Raw genomic sequence first — 19,244 nt, forward strand, 5'->3', positions numbered from 1 at the left:
GCTTCACAAGTCAGTAGAGAACCAACCAGTTGCAGAGATTTAAAATCAAGTTTACTCCATTACTTGTCTCTGATATGGAAACACCAGCATGGAAGGAGAGAGATATTTGTCTACTCAGGGTGGGCAAGCTTTATACGATATGAAAATCAGTGGACACAAACATCATGATATTGTTAAAAGGATAATTATTTGTTCAGCCTCATATAAAAAAAAAAAAAACAAACCAAAATTTACTTACCCTTGCAGCTCTAGAAATAGAGTTGGGAGAATTCAAGCCAACAAGCTGGCCAAGGATGCGTTTCATTTCCTCTGTTGTTCCTTTTGCACTTGGGACATCTGCAGTTAATTTATAATTATGTTGAAGTTGTATACATTACCAGCGCAGTTTTTAAGAGGTTTAAGAACTAATACACTGAAATCTTTTCTGAAGCAGACATAGGCACCACATAAAATTGAGTTATGACAACAAGTGTAAAGTACATATACAAGTAAAGCCTTTTTTAAGCAGATATAAATATTATTCAATAAAATGCATTTTCAAATAAATGTACCTGTTTGACAATGACTTTGAATTTGAACATAGGGATGTACCAGCAACTCCGAAACAGATATTCTTTGTTTAGGATTTCTTATTAAACAGCGCTGGAAATGAAAAAAAGAGGAAGAATGCTTTACCTATGAATTAAGAATTTTCCTACGAATTAACAGTCAGGATATTTAAAAGACCCCATAGATGCATGTCAAAACTTCTTACTGCCAAACTACACAAAATGACAATGAAATTGGAAAGTTAAGAGGATAAGTGTTTCTGGATTTCAATTTGTTACCTGCTCAGCAACACAAATAGGGCGAGCAAAAGCACAGACAAATATGCAAAAAGCAGGCAAATATGCAGGGTGAGGGAAAGGGATGGCAAGTACAAAAACTACTGTATTTACTTGGAGTCAAAGGAGTTAAGTCAGACCACTTTAGGTATTTATTTATTTGGTATTAAGCTGAAAATAGACTTTAATATGGAAAGTATATGAAGTAACTAGCTTCATTAAATCTTCTTTTGGAATAAGATCTGTTACTACAAGTAGCAGTGAGCATTTATTTGTGGAAAAAAGTCTCTCAAGCACAACTCATTTAGTTTTAGAAAATACGCTTTAAATAAAGAAATTGCCATTATTTAAATTAAACTTAACCTTAAGGGAAAGTTACCTTTAGCACATCTTGAAGATCCTTTTCAGGAATATCTGGGAATTCTATTTCATAACTGGGATCAACAATAGCATGTAGTTTATTTATTGGACTTGTTATGTGTTGAAACGGAGTCCTTCCGTATGTCATACAGTACAAAATGCATCCCAATGACCACACATCACTTTTGGGACTTATCTAATATTTAAAAAAAAAATTAAAGATTACTTCTCACTTAAGAAACTGCCCCTTCAGTCAATTTATCATGTAATTGTACAGTCGTTTCATTTAACAGCATATCCACTTTCCATTGGATACCACATCTTAGTAACTATCACACAAAATCACCAAGGCAGCATGCCATTATCTACTAAGACAGTGATGTGGCGTCATTCCATAAGAAAAGCTATTCTTATTATTTTTGAAAATCAACTTACTCGAAGAACTAACTTAAAATAAAATTAAAGTTAGTCCTTAACAAGCTGAGCAGCTGAATTCTAATTTTAGATTTATAAATAAACACAAGTAAAAGCATACTAAATTAATTCAATCCAGAAAACAGTGAGACAACACAGCTATGTCCCCAAAGTTGAAAGCCACAGTTCAGTTCCTTGGGGTTTCAAGGATTCAGATCCACATTTCCACCACCACACCCCGGCTGTTCTTTGCAGGACAACTCTCCACTTCTCCTGTTGAAGCTGAAGTACTTTAAGAAAAGCACACAGAGTGGGGGAGAGGAAGGACATGGGGAAAACACAGAGAACCTGACTCCCAGTACAGTGGTTACATTTTTGCTTAAATGAGCCGAGCTCCAGAACAAGCCCGCACTTTGCATGCAATTTTTAAAAAGGTAAAAAAGGTAAAAATTATCATTCTTAAACAAAACCCGCTTATAAGATATTCTATCCTGCATTTAGAAAGACAAGATCCCATTTCACTATGTAATACAACTTCCATTCAACTGTTAAAAAAGTTAGTCTTTGTGTACATGCACATACGTATGGATTTCTTTTTTTTTAAATAGTTTTTCACTTAACTGTGCACCCCCTAACTGAAGTTTGACTGCCAGCGTAAAAATGCTTCCCTTTAGTACTTTCCTCATCTTTCACATTCCATTGCCCTGGTCATGTTATAAAAATTTCTACAATTCACAGTATTCTGTAGCATAGAAAAATTCATAGGATTCACAGAACTTGTACATGTGGCCCTAGAATACTAGACTTCATTGTATCATCTTCTGAAAGACTTTATTAGGTATTATTCATTACTTGCAAAACCTGCCCCTCACTTAAAAGAACTAAAAAATATGACAGTGACACAAGCACCATCATAACTTGTTTAAGCAAACATACTAACAATGGTCTGTATCAGAAAGCAAATTTTCTTGCTTTCAGAAAGAATTTTCTAAGCCAAGTTATTGATGCAGAATGCTGAAATGTAGCTGTGTAGCAGTGAACAGTACCATAAGAGCTTCACCAATTCTTGGCAGAACGAAGCTAAAACAAAGGGGCATAAGCAGCACAACAGGCAACCAAGAAGTAACTGAATGATTCTCTCACGTGACTCCATGGAAGATCCTCCCAGAAACACACCCTGAAAACTCTAGCCTGGAGTGATTTCAGAGGTGCACAGCATGGTGGGCCCTTAAGATGCTCAAAAGACATTTGTAACATGAGTCATCAGTACAACCTCTGGTACGTGAAAGGCTCGTGTATTTCACTGTATATTACTGTTTGATGCTATTCACACTGATAACATAGTGGAACTCTTATATTTCCTCCATAAAAATTGATTTTAAAATATTTGTGCTTATTATCAGTTTAGATATTATCATTTTATTATTAGCTCCTCTAATGCCCAAGACTGTGCATCTGTTTTACTTTCAATTTTACTTATTCATTGAGTACTTATATTTTTCTAAACTCTATCTGCAAAATGTAAAGTAGTTAGGGAGATTAACCTTAGCCTTCAATCTCTGCCCACTATCATTATAGCACAAAGAATTTTCTTGTGTTCAAGTTTCAATGGAAGATTTTGAGAAAACCAAGTGTTAAGATACATTACTGAATTACTTTCTTCTTAACATGAAGGGAATAGGATAAAAAAGATCATGTTACCTTAGAACGAGACTTCCCATTTTCTCCATAGGAAGACATATCTTTTATTGCTTCGGGTGGCATATAATTCATTGTCCCAACCTAGCCATAAAAAGGTAAAACCGTTCCTTTAAGTGAAGCATGCATTAAATTGAATTCACTTAATAAAAACTTAGATTTTTGTCCCAAAACACTGAAGAGCATATTGAAAATTTATTTCTATTACAGCTGAAGGCCATTGTTATTCTGTTCAATAAAAACATGTAAAAATCCATATACATGAATATTTATATGCACATATAAAACCATTCAGCATAAAATTTCAATATTAATTGAAGTTATTACAATAATCAAAATTATCAGTAGGTACTATAGCACTTCACAGAAAAGTGCACGTGGATTTTCCAAAAGTATTTCACCTGAGAATCTTTAATGATGCTTGTCACATCTGGCTGCATTTGGTTGGCAATGCCAAAGTCAATTAGTTTTAACATTCCATCAACTATCAGAAAGTTTGCTGGTTTCAGATCACTGTGAATAATGCCTGTAAAAAAAATTTAAAGTAAATCCAGGTTTAGTCAATCCAAGATATATAATGGGGTTTTCTATTCTGAATTCCCATAACTCTTGCACAGAGAGAAGGTGCAGATCAGCTTTAACCAGCCAAAACCAATTTATTCTCTGCAGATTCCTTAAAGCGTTTCCATTTCTTTTTAAACAGTTACGACTTCTATGAGTTTACACTTTTAATTATTACTTACTCAAATCTGCAGGAACTCCAAAACAGCTCCAAGAGATTTGAGTTGCAGCTTCCCTCAGTTCAGTTCCCTCTAGCTCTATGTGCATGCTGCTGCACTGAAATTCTGCTCTGGAGCAATTCAGTGGCCTGTAGCTTTCTCTTAAATAATTAGCTAAGCAGGTACTTGAAATAAAAGAATATTATTGCTTAGTCTAACCATTCACTGAGGAGTACACGTGACTGACTTCTCAAATGACTGACTTATATGACTTAAGAATTTTGGTTATTATCTATATAATTAACCAATCCCTCTTGATATTTTACAAAACTGTTTGTTTCAAAGACATCACATGTATATATGTTGCCTGAATTTTAGTTGGTTTTGCTGTTTGCCACATCACTGAATGTTCTAGTGCTGAAAAGAAGTGATGATCTCTGCTATATGCACTAGTCTTCACTCTTTTCTTAAACAGGAAAAGGATCCAAATCTGCCCTCTCCTTTATGTTATACAGCCAAACAGAATACGGATGTATACACTTCAATGACAGAGGTAAAGATGAAAGGAAGGACTGAAAAACTCTAAGAAGAAGCTGACACACTGTCAAAGAAAAGGTGACAGTGCTGTGTATTAGTGGCCATTAATGTCAAAGCTTCTTTTGGATAGAATGGGTGGCTAGAATTTGAATCTAATGGAGAACAAGTAGAATTTGGAGTATACACTGTAGTACAATACAGAAAATATTTTCTGGTTGTTGTAAGGAAACAGAAAGCATTACACAAATGGTGTTATTTGTAGATCCCCCTTGAGTTAGTGAAGTCTGCTTGGCATCAAGATTTACCTTTGTCTTTTGTTTCACTGCATTTTTTTTTCCACAATACAGTAAATACCCATCTTTGAACATCACTAACCTTATACCAACATTAAGAACAATACCACCTCCAAAATTAGAACACATTCATATTTTCTGCCATATAACCTATACAAATACTGAGAATTATTTAAGAATACCATATTCATGGATTGTGTGAACAGCTTCCAGCATATTTTTCCAATAGCTCTTTCGTTCCAATGGATCAATGTTTTTTTTCTTCTTAAGCCAGCTATTGAGATCGATATTTCCACACTCCATTACCATGTAGATATGTTGATCAGTAATTTCACTAAAAATAAATATATGTACTTATGTTAAAAGTTAAGGAAATATCTTTTAATATAGAGACACTGGTTAAATAAAACTAGTGTTTACTCACTAGCCATAAAGGCGAATGATCTTATCACTATGTTGCTGCAGTTTACTCAAATGAGCAATTTCATTCTTATAGCTCTGAACAGTCTGTTGATCAGCTTCCTCTAGATTCACATACTTGACAGCATACAGCTGCTTCTTGTCATTCAGTACTTGAAACACCTGCAAAACAGCATCAGTTAATAACTTCACACATTCCTAGTTCTGATTTACTATGGTCCTTCATCTCAGCACAGCCAGAATATCAAAAGAAAAAATGTACCTTTTCAAAAGGAAGAAGCAATGCAAAGCAGTTCACCCAAGTCAGCAGGAAGAAGGAAAAAAAAAAAAATCAATAAAGAAGGCACCACTTACAAAAGCAACAACCCTCTACCAGAAACCATCTTGGTGCCACATTGTATTTCACTAGGTGTAGTACATCACAAGTCTGAAGTGTTCCTAACATGAAGATTACAAAATTACACTTCCCAGAGATACAGGTTTGATCTGCCAGTGCACATTCATTTTGTCATACCAAGATCATTTACAGGTTAGACCACATGGTACATAAGAGGCTGCAAGCACCAAATCTGTTCATTCTTAGGATGAGAAGGGTACAAGGAATCTTACTGTTGTCTTCACCTATTTAAAGGGAAGGTATGAAAAAGACTCCTCAGGAATCACTGAAGTACAAGATGCAACAGACACAGCTAACAAGAAAAATTACAATTAAATATCTGGAAATTTTTTTCACCGCCATGTAGTCCAACAGGAAAACAGTTTGTCCAGAAAGGTTGTGGAATCTTCATCCTAAGCAATACTCAAAACTTAAACGCAAAAAACCATGAGGTCCAACAAAGCTTGTGTGATGAGCAGCCTACTCCATTTTGGCCTTGCTTTAAGCAGACTATTAGATGAAGTGACACGCAGAGGTCCCTGCCATCCTACCCCATTCTACAACTGTACACTGCCAACACAGAAAGTTCTTCTTTCTAGAGGTCCCTGCTGACTGGAAGCTGGCTAATAGTATTCCAATTTACAAGAAGGGCATGAGGAAAGACCCAGGAAACTACAGACCTGTTAGCCTAACTTCAGCTTCTGGAAAAGTTACAGAGAATTTCATCCTGGGTACTTCTTAAAGGCATTTAAAGGACAATGCAATGATCAGGCACAGTTAACATGGGTTCCCAAAGGAAAAGATCTCTAACTAATTTGATGCCTTTGGAACAGATCCTCCCAGAAGCTCTGCAAAGGCACATGGAGGACAGGGAGGTGATTTGAAAGAGGCAGCACAGCTTTACCAAGGGCAAGTCCTGCCTGACCAACTCAGTGGCCTTCTGTAACAGAAGGACTACATCAGTGGACTCGGGAAGAGCTACAGATGTCATCTATCTGGACTTCTGTAAAGCCTTGGACACAGTCCCCCACAGCAAAACTGCTTATGTTGTTAAGAAAATAAAGAATTATAACAAAACCAAGAGATTTTGGCAAAATTATTTCCCAAGCTCCCATGAGCCCAGATTTCCTTATAAAAAGCTGCTCACTCACCACTTCAGACATAGCTACAAACTCTACATCTCACACAAGTTACGCAAGTGGTGAGAGATGATCTTTTCACTTCAGGAACTCTCAATCAACCTTACAACTCACTCATTTCCCAACCATGTTAACACATTGCCCTGAATTACAGCCCCTCACATTAGGACATACACAGTCTTACAGCACATCTTTACAACAGAAGAGTTGATTTTATTAGGAATTTTAATGCTCACTCTACCATAGAAATTATCTTCAAAAGCAAAAAGTCTAAATAAAACAGCAAATTTCTAGACTCTCTGGGTCAAACACTTTGTACATGTTAGTACTATGCAGTCATTATGTGAGTTTACAATACAACTACTACTGTGTAAATGAGTGATTGCCTAAAAGGATAAAAGGAGCATCTTACCTTACTTGAGCCTCCACTACCTATTTGCTTTAACACTGTATAAACTTTTCCTTTGATGGCAAGACATTCATGTGAAGGTAAAGAAGCTGGAACCTGTGTACATACAGAAAAGGTTAGAAATAACTATTGGTATACATGCAACAGAACTTAGTAGAGGTTCTATTGTCTATTAAGTTAAAATGCTTTAAGTTGTCTTGGTCTTTCTGAACAGGATAAAATTGCTTGCAAGCAGTAAAGCTAAACTTTAAATGAAAGCTAAAAGACCCGTAAAACAAAAAGTATTTATATAATGATCATCACTTGTAACATAACACCACTGAACTCTTGCAAAAGATACCAATGCTCTTCACAACAGAAATCAAGGAAAGGGTGTTCTTTAACAAGGCTTCCCAGACCATCAGAGACACCTCCCTCTTCACATATCTTGTCAGAAACTAGACTATCTAAGAGACTTTCAGTCCCAGCATGCAATTGAGAGCTGTACTCAAACCACCTACTATTTTATTTGAAAGTAAGTACTAGCCAGGAGATTTCAGTGTTGTGAAGCTGAAACAGCCTGTCTTGCCCATATCTGCTATACCAAGTCATAGAAAGGCCTCAAGTTTTGTTTATTAATTTATTAATACTTATCCTCTAGTAGGAAGCTTAAGCCTATCCCCTAGTTTTATCTACAGTTGGGAAGATTCCTACCTCAATGTGCAGCACATGTAAGGTAACCCATTTTTACATGATCTCAGGCCACAACAAATGCATCCAAATTTGTGAAATCTAACAAAATGGAGGAGACATGCAAGTCTTCGGGTTTTTTACCTCCCTAAGCTCATGGTTTTCAACACACATTGCTCCTCTTTATTGGTACTGCACTGTAGTGGGTAGTAGCACTACAAAAGCACAGCAGAACAAAAATAGAGACTCTAGTTCTTGTCTCTGTCATTAAGTAGGATCTGAAAAGGCTTAGGCTGCAGACATAAAGGCTTCAGGATGTTGACACAATTGAACTGATTTTTCAAGAGCTGACTTATTTCATCTAGATTCAGACGTACACATGAAGAAAGTTATTTTGAGAATAAGTAATACAGATTACTTTCCATTACACATCCAGAAAGATGAGTAGTAATTTTAGATTAAAAAAAATATATACATACATTTTACCTAAAGTAGTTCCCAATGAAAATATGTATTTAAAAATGACAGAAGACAGCCTAAAATTGTTACCTGCAAGCCAGCTTGATTTTGAAATGGAGTTGATGGAGTATGTGGTAGATAATAAGGAAACTGGCTGTAGGGAGTAGAAATTTGACTTCCTGGTAGAAAATTGTTCTTTACAACTGGTGTGCTGAAACTAAAGAAAATTATGAACAACATCTGCACTTAGTTGTATTTTTTAAAGATTATTTTAACAACAAAGTTGAAATCTTCAGTGCTTCTTGCAAGTTAAACCCTATTGACTAGCAAGAGCACAAGCCTCCACTACATTCAATAATTAGCATTAAGACCACATCACCTTCTAAATCAAGAAGTTCTTTAGAAGTAAACTGAAACTGTAACATACTTAGAAAATACTTTTTAAAACACTAACAAAATCCCCATCTTCAGACACTAGCTGGCACTTCCCAGCAATTGAAACATGAAAGCACTCTAAAGCTAGAAGAGCTGACCACAAGACAGTTTGAGCCACACTTAGTTTTCTCCACCGTACTGTTATTTAAAACCTTTTTAGACTACCTTTTTTTTAGGTAAGCATATTGAGACAGACAACTTCAAAAATCCTCACATGATTTCCTTGAGAACTTTAGCTCATACTGCATGTGAGCAGAAAGATTATGTATTTAAGAAAATGAAAGATCACAAGAAATCCTATGGGTTCTTCATTTGTTCCCTCGATGTGTCTAACATCTATTTACTTATATTACCAAACATACTTGATTTTTCCCCACTGAAAGTGATGCCAAGAACAGAACTGGAAAAGAACATATATGCCTAGAATTTTTTTGTAGAGTAAAATCCCAAAAGTTAAAATAAAAAAAAGGACAAAACCAGTCAAAAGGATGGTTCTCATTGAACACAGAAGCACTCAGCCATTCTACATATTTACCATGTGTATATATACTGCATGTAATGAGAATTTTTAAAATTTCTGTATTATCAAAGTTTGAAAGAAGCAAAACCAATCTATTCAAGGGCTACTTTTATCAAGTTCCTTCATAAGATGATGTACTTCATTCCCTACATATATTCTAAATTCTACAGCTACAGAGACAGGTCCTACCAACAAGAACAGTGCTTACTCAGCATACAACCTTGACCTAAATGACTCATCCCAGAGACTTATGAAAATAGTAAGTAATCATATAATTATAAAGATTTGCCAACATAGGCATAGGGGTTTATGCGTACTTTAAGATCACATAGATAAGTTAGGAAATACTAGCATTTGTTTAAGTGCTTAATTCTGCAAGCCTCTAGATTCCTTACAGTATTTTTAAAAACCCTCAGACACTTGCATCATGGGGAATAGACTGATACAGAGTTATCAAGCTAGAAGGCTTGTCAGCCACAAAAAAAGTCATCTAAAAGAAAGTATCACATAGCAGGGGTCAGAGAAAGGTAAATGCTCTACTCACAGATGTGATGGTGTACATACAAATACTGAGAAGCTGACAGAGAAGGTAAAGGTCCCTAAATACGATCTGAATCTCAAAGTCAGGCACTTCACAGAAGCACATGGAATGTCTGCTATCTGAACAGAAAAACTAAAGAAACCCCATTAAAACCTGCTTAAGTCTTTCGAGAGACCACCTACCCTTCATGAGCATGGAGCTCAGAGACATGGCTTACCAGGCCATATAGTCATTAGACGTGGTGCTTGGTGTTCCCCAAACGTGTGATGGATCACTTCTCTTAGAAACAGGATCTGGTGGTGATAATCCTTTTGAAATAGGATGACCAGACTGTTCAAGGTTCATTGGTTTTCTCTACAAAGGACAAAGCAAGCTTTTAATTTCTTATTTCTTTAATTTCTTCAACACGAGAAGGCTGGTGCTACATGCACTACATATTCCTGTTACTTTACCTCTCTATAGCAGCTTTTCTGTGACGCTTCTTGAACTGGCCATTTTTTTCTGGTGCTAACACAGTTTAGTTTAATCTGATCTAACTGCTTTCTATAGGTTTCATCAAAACTACATTCTTGCTGTTGACTTTCCAGTCTCTTGGACTCTAGTATTTTCCGCTCCTGACACTGAACTTTATTTTCTGGAAAAAAAACCACAACAGATTATTAAAAAGACTAGATATTTCATACTTGAAACAGATTCTAACAGATTTATCCCACAGTTTCTAGAATAATTTTACCCCATTTTCTAGATCAGAATAAACAGATGATTTACTGGAATCAGACATTAAAAAATATTATTATGATCCTCAGGATTCATATTCAGTTCAGTGTACGAACCTGGCAACTTTCTTCAAAACCTTAGGATACTACTGTGACAGTAACAGATACCACTGTTTCCTTCACCAACACACAGAATATGATTATGTTAACAATTTGTACCACAACATCCTGGAGCACTGAGCAGGTTTATAAAGCACTGAAGATAAGCTTATTGCAACATTTCCAGTTAGAAGTCTGTTACTTGTGACAATAGGCAGCCTATAACACAGTGCAATGACTGAAGCCAGAAGCCTAAAGGGACGTGGCATGCTCCACCTCATGATTCCTTTTGCAGAGGTAACAGGACATGGAATTGGTGGGAGATTACAGGGCAGGCTGTAAACAGCACAGCCTAAGTGTGTCCCTTCACAGGTTTGTTCAGTTTTATTTTCAAATGACTAGAAAACAGCACCCCATGATGAGCAGTTGAGTGCAATTCATTTGGAAACTTGAATGAAGCACAAACAGAGAAAGCATGACCTGAACTCCAAACTGTTCCCAATCCAAATCAGTTAGAAATATTTCAATGGGAGGTTGAGGGGACACTGAAGTTGAAGAATCACCATTTTTCAAATGAAATCTTTTTTTTCCCCTATGATACATACGTACATATACATAAACCTAAATCCAACTCTTGCAACATTAGACATTTTCACCTAATTTCTTCAGCAGGATCAGAAAGCCACTTCAGGGAACTAGATTTCTGATGAAACACTGAAGTAGCAAGTAACTGTAAAAGATCAGTACAAGCATTCCATATTGCATGGTGCTGGTGGAAAGTCATTAGTAGCAACCTTCTGAACTTTTCTAGCCCTGAAATACTTGCTATAAATCCAAGTTGGTTATAATATTTCCCAGAAAGATCACAACGTAAGGTGGTCTCTTTGCCAACCATATTTCTATTTCATAAGGTGACTTCACACAATAATCCAAATCTATGCATTAGATAACTCAATATCTACTGAAGTATTCATTTCTGTAATACACCAAACTTCCTCTTTTTAAAAGAACTTTAAAATAATTCCCCAAAAGTATGTTAATAATGCAGTAAATATCTCAGTTATTCAAATGATAGTAGAACTTAGATTTCTTTAAAGGATTGAAATTCTAAAAATGACAATACAGTTAAGGTTGAAGCAACCTGTTTAAAGCAAAAGCATTTACAGTAATAAAAATGTTAATAGCACATTTGATTGACACTGAAATTTAATAAGCCTCTAAAGAGAACACATTTATTTAGTACAAGTGTCATTCTCTCAAACAAATGGACTCCTGCAATATAATTTAACAAACTGGATTGCACTGAGTATAGGGAAAAAAAAGGTGAAAATAATTCAGGATTTTTTGCAGGATATAGGAAAAAAAAGGCAATTCGCCTTTTGACAAAGTGCTTTAATACTTTTGAGAACCCTCATAAGAAAGTAACTACGACATTAAATTATTTAATGTACACTTAGCCCAAAGATTAAGATGTATGCCTATGCTGTGATAAAACTCAGGTGAGGAAAACACTGTATTACACAAGTTAATGCTGAAAGTGACATAAATTTAAAATTTATAAGTAAATGTGCATGGGGCAGTGAAGTTGACCAAAGACGACAGATACTTAACAGATGAAACCAAGAAAGGGCTGACTAAAGTAGAAATCAGTAACTGAAATACATGAACAATCCTAAAATAAGAAAATAGTCTCCGATACATAAACAGTGGCAGAAAAAGTTACCTAGAGTTTCACAATCTAATGGGTAAACAGGACAGAAAGAAGAGTGCTGAAAGCAACAGATAGTGCAGATATTCTGCATTTACAGAAAATTGTAGGAGTTTTGCACCTTCTTAAGTGAAAGACAATGTCTCACCTTTTTAAGTTTACTTTAGCCAAAACCATCTCAAGATTAAGCTTCAACAAACCAAGTTAGATCTATAGCATCTATAGGGTAAACTAGGAGCATACACAAGAAAAGTCACAGGAAAAGCAAACCTGTCTCCAAAAAAACCCACCAAAACTAAAAACTAAACAGACCTTTCAAGTATTTTATAGTCCTTCATTTGAATTTTTCTAACTTTTTTCTTTGTGGTATAAATTAGCACTGTAATTTGACACTCCTGACACCACTCTCAGGTTGGTAAATCTTAAGCTATTTCTTATACATATTGCAAGAGGTAAGGACATAGTGAATTAGCACTATACACTGGCATTTTACATCAAGCCCAGCAGTCCAGTTTTAGACAGTGTCACAGCTGGGATTTTTGTGGGCTTTGGGGTTATATTTTTCCCAAAACTATCACAGATACCATGCAAAAGCCAAATTTTAATTAAGTAATCCAATTCCAATCAGATCAACCTCTGCTTTTTGAAAAACATTTTATTTAGCAATTTATTTATTAATTTTATTTAGAATTGTTTTAAAAAATACAGGACAGCATATTCTCAATGCTTCCTCTATTTCAAACTACTCACACATCGCATTAATAGTTACCTTCTCTTTTCCTCACAAGACTTGTATCCACTTCGGGTTTGAGAGTTACAGTTGAATTGTTAGCGGTTTCTAAGCTGTCCTCATTCAACATCTGCAACTGTAACGAAGCTTTTTCTTGTAAGGACTAAAGAACATAAAAAGCATCTTAAAAGCATCAAAGAACTCAAGAGTAGTATCCAAAAGACATTTCCTTATGGTAATTAAACGAGAGATGCGTCACAAAGCATCTTCAAATATGCTTCAGAAAACAGTGCAGGTTACACAGACAAGTATTACTGATGCTACTTTGAAATACATCAACCCTCTGAATTTCCACAATCCAGTTTCTGTAATAAAGGCCCAAATGCTTTCTATTCTGGAATTTTCTTCTGGGAAATGAGGATATAGGACATGAAAATGCAAGGCCACAGCTGAAAACTAACCTCTATCAAAAACCATAATTTACAGCTCCATAAAGCACTTAAAAACTCAGTTAAATGGAATTCATTACATGGAGTACTTCTCATGCTAAAACTCGTGACAACATCTGAAAGAGTTCTCATAGTCAAATTAAAATCTGCTTATCCCCTCTTCACAAATCATATAATGATTTCTAACACTACCCCTATTGCTCCCATCAGAGGTACTGTTTAGAGAAAGCTCTTTCTTAATGCCTGATTAGGTATAATAGTTTTCAAATCTAAAGGCCACAATGAAGGTTTCTATCTACTACTGATTACTCAACAAAGGGAAGTTATACCTTCTTTCTTTCTTGAATTGAAAAAGGTGGTGTTGTATCTTTCTTTCTAATACCATAGGATAGCCAGAGTGAGTTCCTTATATGTATTTTAAAGATATTTAAGTTACCTGTAAGTCTCCCAGGTCATATGAATCACACCCATCAGATTTTGGTTCTGACGGTGGAAAAGGCGCAACAAAAGCGGTACATTTGGAGCTGGATGTCTGCCTATTGAAGTAACATTGTTAATTACAACACACGCCAGCGTACAGTGGCCTTTTTGTGAACTCGATGAAAAAGGCAGTTGTGTGAAGACTTTTGGCTACAAGCTTCAAATATACAGAAAAGCAGGTCTACTCTAATAGGGAAGTGAGAAACAATACAAAGAAGTCTGTTAAAAATGAGGATTTAAAAATATTTTGAAAGTTACAAGACTATCTTTTATCTAATTTTAAAAACTGGAATACACAAACATGAAGATATTTTGAACAAAATTTATTTTTGTCTGAATCTCCATTTCTTTTGACCCTGCTGATTAGTTGGAACAAGTAATTTATCTTTGTATGCTTTCATACAAGGAATCTGAGTAGTAACATCAGAAGTAGGTTATACTGCCATTTCTCTTGCAACTATAATGACTATTTGACTAGTATCTTCAGGTTGATTTTAACCTTCTTAGCATTTGACATTTCCATTAACCAATAAACCAATCTTGAAAAGGAGTATTAAAATCTGTTGTGCTGTAGTAAACCAAATAACCATACCTCTTCACAACACTAGCCTTAAGTGGGATGACATCTGAATTCTCCACATCATCACCATCATCACACAGCAGCTGAACAGGAACCCTCCCAAATGGGCAAGTCTAAGAGCAAATGGAATTCTATCAGATGTGTAAAGCAGAATGAAGAGTTGAAGATTTTTAAGAAAACATCACATGTTCTACCTGGTTAGATTTGTTTAGTGGTCTCAATGGATTGTGATAATTAACTAGAGCACCAAGTTCCTGGGACTTTTCTTCCCTGAAGAAAAAAAAAGTCACACAAAATAAACACAAAACCAAACAAACAACACTGTAGTGTGCATGTTTGGGTTTGGTTTAAATTACGTTTTAAGAAATTAAATAAGAAATCAAGACATTACCCAGAAAAAAGTTTGTTAAGAGTAGAAGAATTTTCACCAGAATCATTCCTTTTTATGCTTCTGTGATTTCCAACTATGTTCTGAAGCCCAGACTCCTGTGTACTTGATACTGTAAGGAAAATAGTTAGAATCATTCAGATTAAGACACTTGAGAATAATCCCTAATTCATATCAGGTAAATTCAACTGAATTATTCTAAGCAATTATTTGGGTTAAATTAAATCAGTTGATTTCATTGATAGCAAATTTGAGAGTGGTCTTATGAGCTGTGTGAGGTCAGGGAATATCAAGCATTCAGCTCATTCACCAGCCCCATGTTAATCCAGTAGAAAATCTTGCTTGGTTATTGAAGTTCTGGCAAAAGTTATATGAAGTTGTACATTAATCTTATAATGAAGTGTCAATTTAACTCCTGCTTACATTAATAATGAGTTTTGTGAAAATAAAATATATATTAAACTTTTATCTCTAAATAACTCAGCTACAATTTAGCATTTTACAAATACTTAATGCTACAAGCTCACGTAGGTGAAAAACTAAATAAGCCTACACTTGCCCCAAAGTTCACTGCTTCCTAATTGGCACACAGGGTTTTGCCATGTGTTCTCTCAGAGGCATTCCCTCAGCTAAAATGGAACAGGACAGAAAATAAAAATGATTAAAAACTAATACTATAACTGAATATTACAACTGTTCCTAAATGTTTGAGTTCCTCCCTGTACCCAACTAGCATTTCACTCAAAGGTTGGTTCAACAGGAGACAGGCAAATCTCAAACCACACTTGTGAAAATATATCCCTAAGGAAATTACATTCTGTCCTTACACAATGCAAAAACATGGAAGTGTTTGACAACACTCTTGGAAGAGTTTAGCTACATACACTTCAGTATTTAAGTCAAACCACGTGTTTTGCTCAATTCCACTCCAAACAAATTTATCTCCTGAGAACTTCAAGAGATAACTATTCCCTTATTGAATTATATACCCAGCAATCAGGATCAGTTATGTTTTACAATACAGTCAAGCACTTTAGTACTGATAAACACATAGGTTTTGTCCATATGTAAAATAAAGTTGAAATGGATTATTTTTCCCAAATTTGACTTCACTGAAATGACCACCAGCACTTCCTCAGTGTGCCAGAAGATACACCTCCAAGTAATCTATCTGTATGGTTTAGTCCGTATGCTTCAGTTCTATTTCTTCTCTACCAAGAGCAGCTCTTATTTCACACTTCCAGCTGTAAGCCTCTATTACAAATTACAAATATGTAATGACAGTCAGAGGAACACCCTCTGCAGAATTACAGAACCCACTATCCCATGGCCACTGTGAACTACTATCACTGCACTGAAGATAAAGAAGAGTACTGATGGAGTAAGATTGATAAGATAAATAAATATATCTGTTTATTAGATAATAGCAGATTCTGAGTTCTTATCTGGAAGGGAAAAACACTAGAGATTTTTTTCCAATCTAATATTTCAACAGGTATAAACTCAACTAATATTTTAAGGAACTGCAGTTACCTGCAAAGTTCTCCTTGTCCTCATCTGAAAGTAACTGCTTTTTTTTCAAATGAAAGTTTTGCAGAGCAGTTTCCAACATTTCTAGTGGAACAGCAGAGTACTCCACAGCTTTCTGAAGGATCTGCTTACACTTCTTCTCATTTTCTAAGTAGTAAGAAACACAGAGTTAGAAATCAAGTAAGTGAAAAACAATTACACCAGGGCAATGTTGTTTTTTAATGAGCTGGTTCATGCTATCTTATATTTATATCATTCTATGAAGCCATTGTTCATGAGGCACTTCTCCCCTTAAATATTCACTTTAAGGATACCGCCTGGAACAAGTTAAAAGTGAATCATGTAAGTCAATTTTTCACATTAAGTTGAACACCATGTCACAAAATACTCATTCTCAGTACTTTTTAGTGTTACAGGAACTGTAAGGAAGTACAAAATATTCTAAAATCCACTTTTTCTGTAGTATCAGCAAGGAAATACAACTTTTACGAACTTCCATTTAGAGCTGACCACACAAAAATTTTATTACATATATAAAACATCTTTAATGCACTTAATAGAAACCAAATTTAAAAGCAGCTATTAAATAAAACATCACTACTCCAGGCAGCACTACAGTTAAGAAAAGAGGAGTGAAAAGCAAAGATATGGTTTCATTACAATTTTAGACAATATTAAATGCCATAAGCAGATAATACTGAAGAGAGCTGGGAGGGAAAAGGGAGTGTTTTAACAAAACATATCAGAAGCCGTCAATTTACACGTACGCATACAACTATTAAAAAAAGTAAAAGTCAAATAAGGAAAGAAGAGTACTGCAACCATAATATGTTCCCTGGTTTAAAGAGCATCAGTGTAAAATGATGCAATGTTTTGTTACAGCTGTCAAGGCCCCTGAAATCTCAAATGCTGTTCTTCCTCAATTTCAAAGCAGCAGAACATCAGCCACTTTGTTCTTACTGGTACCACATACATTTATACTTAATTATTTCTAATATTATATAGTAGCATATTTAAGAGCACCATGTCTCCAGCACTCAAAAACCCACCAGTAACTCAAGTTAGATGTCAATGCTGCCTGCAGTTCAGGTTGGGGGGACTGCAGTGTATGTATTAAGAACTCATGCTTTAAGTAACCTATTTTAAGAATACTAAATAGGTGATGTCAGACACTAAAACAAGGAAACACCAAAATTAGATTGGCTATGCTTTCATTTAAATCTATTTTGTGCTTATTTGTTGTAACTTGGTTTTTAACCATATAGTCAAACACTGTTTTTTCTCTCAAATCATTAGCAAGTGCATGGGCTTTAAAGAATCCTTAACCAGCATTCTGTGGTTCTACCTTTGGCTATATTTAGTAACCACACATTGCTTCAACAAGACCTGCTACTCGAAAGTAATTCCTCCTATTATTATATATCTCATTGAGTAAGAAAGAGCGTGACACCAACACCCGTGTGAAAAATTAACTGCTTCATCCCCCTTAACAGATGAGGATCCAAAGCACAAAAGTAAAGTCAGAAGTATTTCTGAGTTTCAATCAGTCCACTTTGCCACATACCAAAAGCCTGATTCATCCACCTTAGCATAACATTTTACATAGCCAAAAGCAGAGTTTTATCTACAGTTACGAGTTCTGACCAATTCACAGCAAATTTTGCTTCAAGTATACTACCCAAGTCACCCAAGTAAGGACAAGACAGATCCTCATCTGACCTATTTAAATTAAATGGTAGTTAGTATTTAAGTAAAAAAAAAACAACAAAAAAACCAAAACAGCACTCCATTTTCAGACCATCAATATTCAATTATTAAGAAATCGACACCAATTTGCCAACTCTAATTTCATAACTTCAACTTGAGCTTTATCTGGAGCAAAACTGTGAGCTAAGGAAGCGAATGTACAATTAACTTTTCATTCTTAATGCAAAGGGAAATACTGACAGGTGTGCCAAAGCACTGCTGAAATGACTGGGATGAGGAGGCAACAAAGCACTACTCTCCTCCTTTCCCTCTGGCCTAAGCTGGACACACTCAGTGAAAAAGGAAGGGCACTCTTAAGTAACACTGTACAAATCACATGTTCCGTTAATCCTCTTTGAAGCACACAGCAGGGACACTACAGCTTCATACACATTTCCAAGTGACACCTAGATCAGCTCAAGGGTAACAGATACAAATCAGAGAGCACACCAGAGATACAAAGCCAGTCATAACTGGCTTATTTCCTTTGGGATTAGGACTTCATTTTACGTTAACTACTTGCTGTCAAAGTAAGATAAACTATTGCATGAAAACATCCCACAGCTACAGGATGAATTTAGTCACTAGTAACCTGTAGCAATATTTCTACATTTAAATTACACAATAGGTTTTATTACACTTATTTAACAATATCTTTATTATTGCAGTATTAGTGTCTTATTATCTGTTTAAATAAACATACAGTGTTCACTAAGCAAATTATTAGCTACACTAAGCAACAATTAGCTTATATACTACTGTTAGAAGTTCAATACCACAAGATTATATTAGAACAAGACTGGTCAGATAACTGATTTATGTGAAACAGAGAGACTGTAATTTCAAGTCACAATATGCAAATTTTTGTCTTCTACCCATCCTGTAGAGTCATATTCAGTAAACTTCCTCCATCAATTATTTTACATAGCATGTATTTGAGGAGGGTTTCCACAGACTGTCCTGTTCCATTACAAATAAACTTATCAGTTAAGAAAAACTGGAAGA

The 19,244-nt window shown here is 35.4% G+C and overlaps 1 protein-coding gene across 3 annotated transcripts in view; it reads right to left on the minus strand.

The window, feature by feature from the left end:
• The window catches only part of TTK (TTK protein kinase), a 30,240-nt gene that overhangs the window by 493 nt on the left and 10,503 nt on the right, over positions 1-19,244 (minus strand). For 2 of the 3 annotated variants that reach the window (XM_032684263.1, XM_032684264.1), the window contains exons 6-22: positions 16,497-16,640; positions 14,967-15,075; positions 14,770-14,845; positions 14,588-14,688; positions 13,952-14,051; positions 13,106-13,229; positions 10,266-10,447; positions 10,031-10,167; positions 8,408-8,534; positions 7,193-7,285; positions 5,270-5,427; positions 5,028-5,179; positions 3,698-3,822; positions 3,300-3,380; positions 1,204-1,380; positions 552-642; positions 239-336 (exon numbers count right to left, since the gene is read on the minus strand). In XM_032684263.1, coding sequence (XP_032540154.1) covers positions 239-336; positions 552-642; positions 1,204-1,380; positions 3,300-3,380; positions 3,698-3,822; positions 5,028-5,179; positions 5,270-5,427; positions 7,193-7,285; positions 8,408-8,534; positions 10,031-10,167; positions 10,266-10,447; positions 13,106-13,229; positions 13,952-14,051; positions 14,588-14,688; positions 14,770-14,845; positions 14,967-15,075; positions 16,497-16,640 — 2,075 coding nt within the window. The remainder of the gene's footprint in view (positions 1-238; positions 337-551; positions 643-1,203; positions 1,381-3,299; positions 3,381-3,697; positions 3,823-5,027; positions 5,180-5,269; positions 5,428-7,192; positions 7,286-8,407; positions 8,535-10,030; positions 10,168-10,265; positions 10,448-13,105; positions 13,230-13,951; positions 14,052-14,587; positions 14,689-14,769; positions 14,846-14,966; positions 15,076-16,496; positions 16,641-19,244) is intronic. The other variant, XM_032684265.1, reaches the window with a different exon arrangement.

This window comes from Chiroxiphia lanceolata, chromosome 3, assembly GCF_009829145.1.
Source record: "Chiroxiphia lanceolata isolate bChiLan1 chromosome 3, bChiLan1.pri, whole genome shotgun sequence".
Classification (NCBI taxonomy): Eukaryota; Metazoa; Chordata; class Aves; order Passeriformes; family Pipridae; genus Chiroxiphia; species Chiroxiphia lanceolata.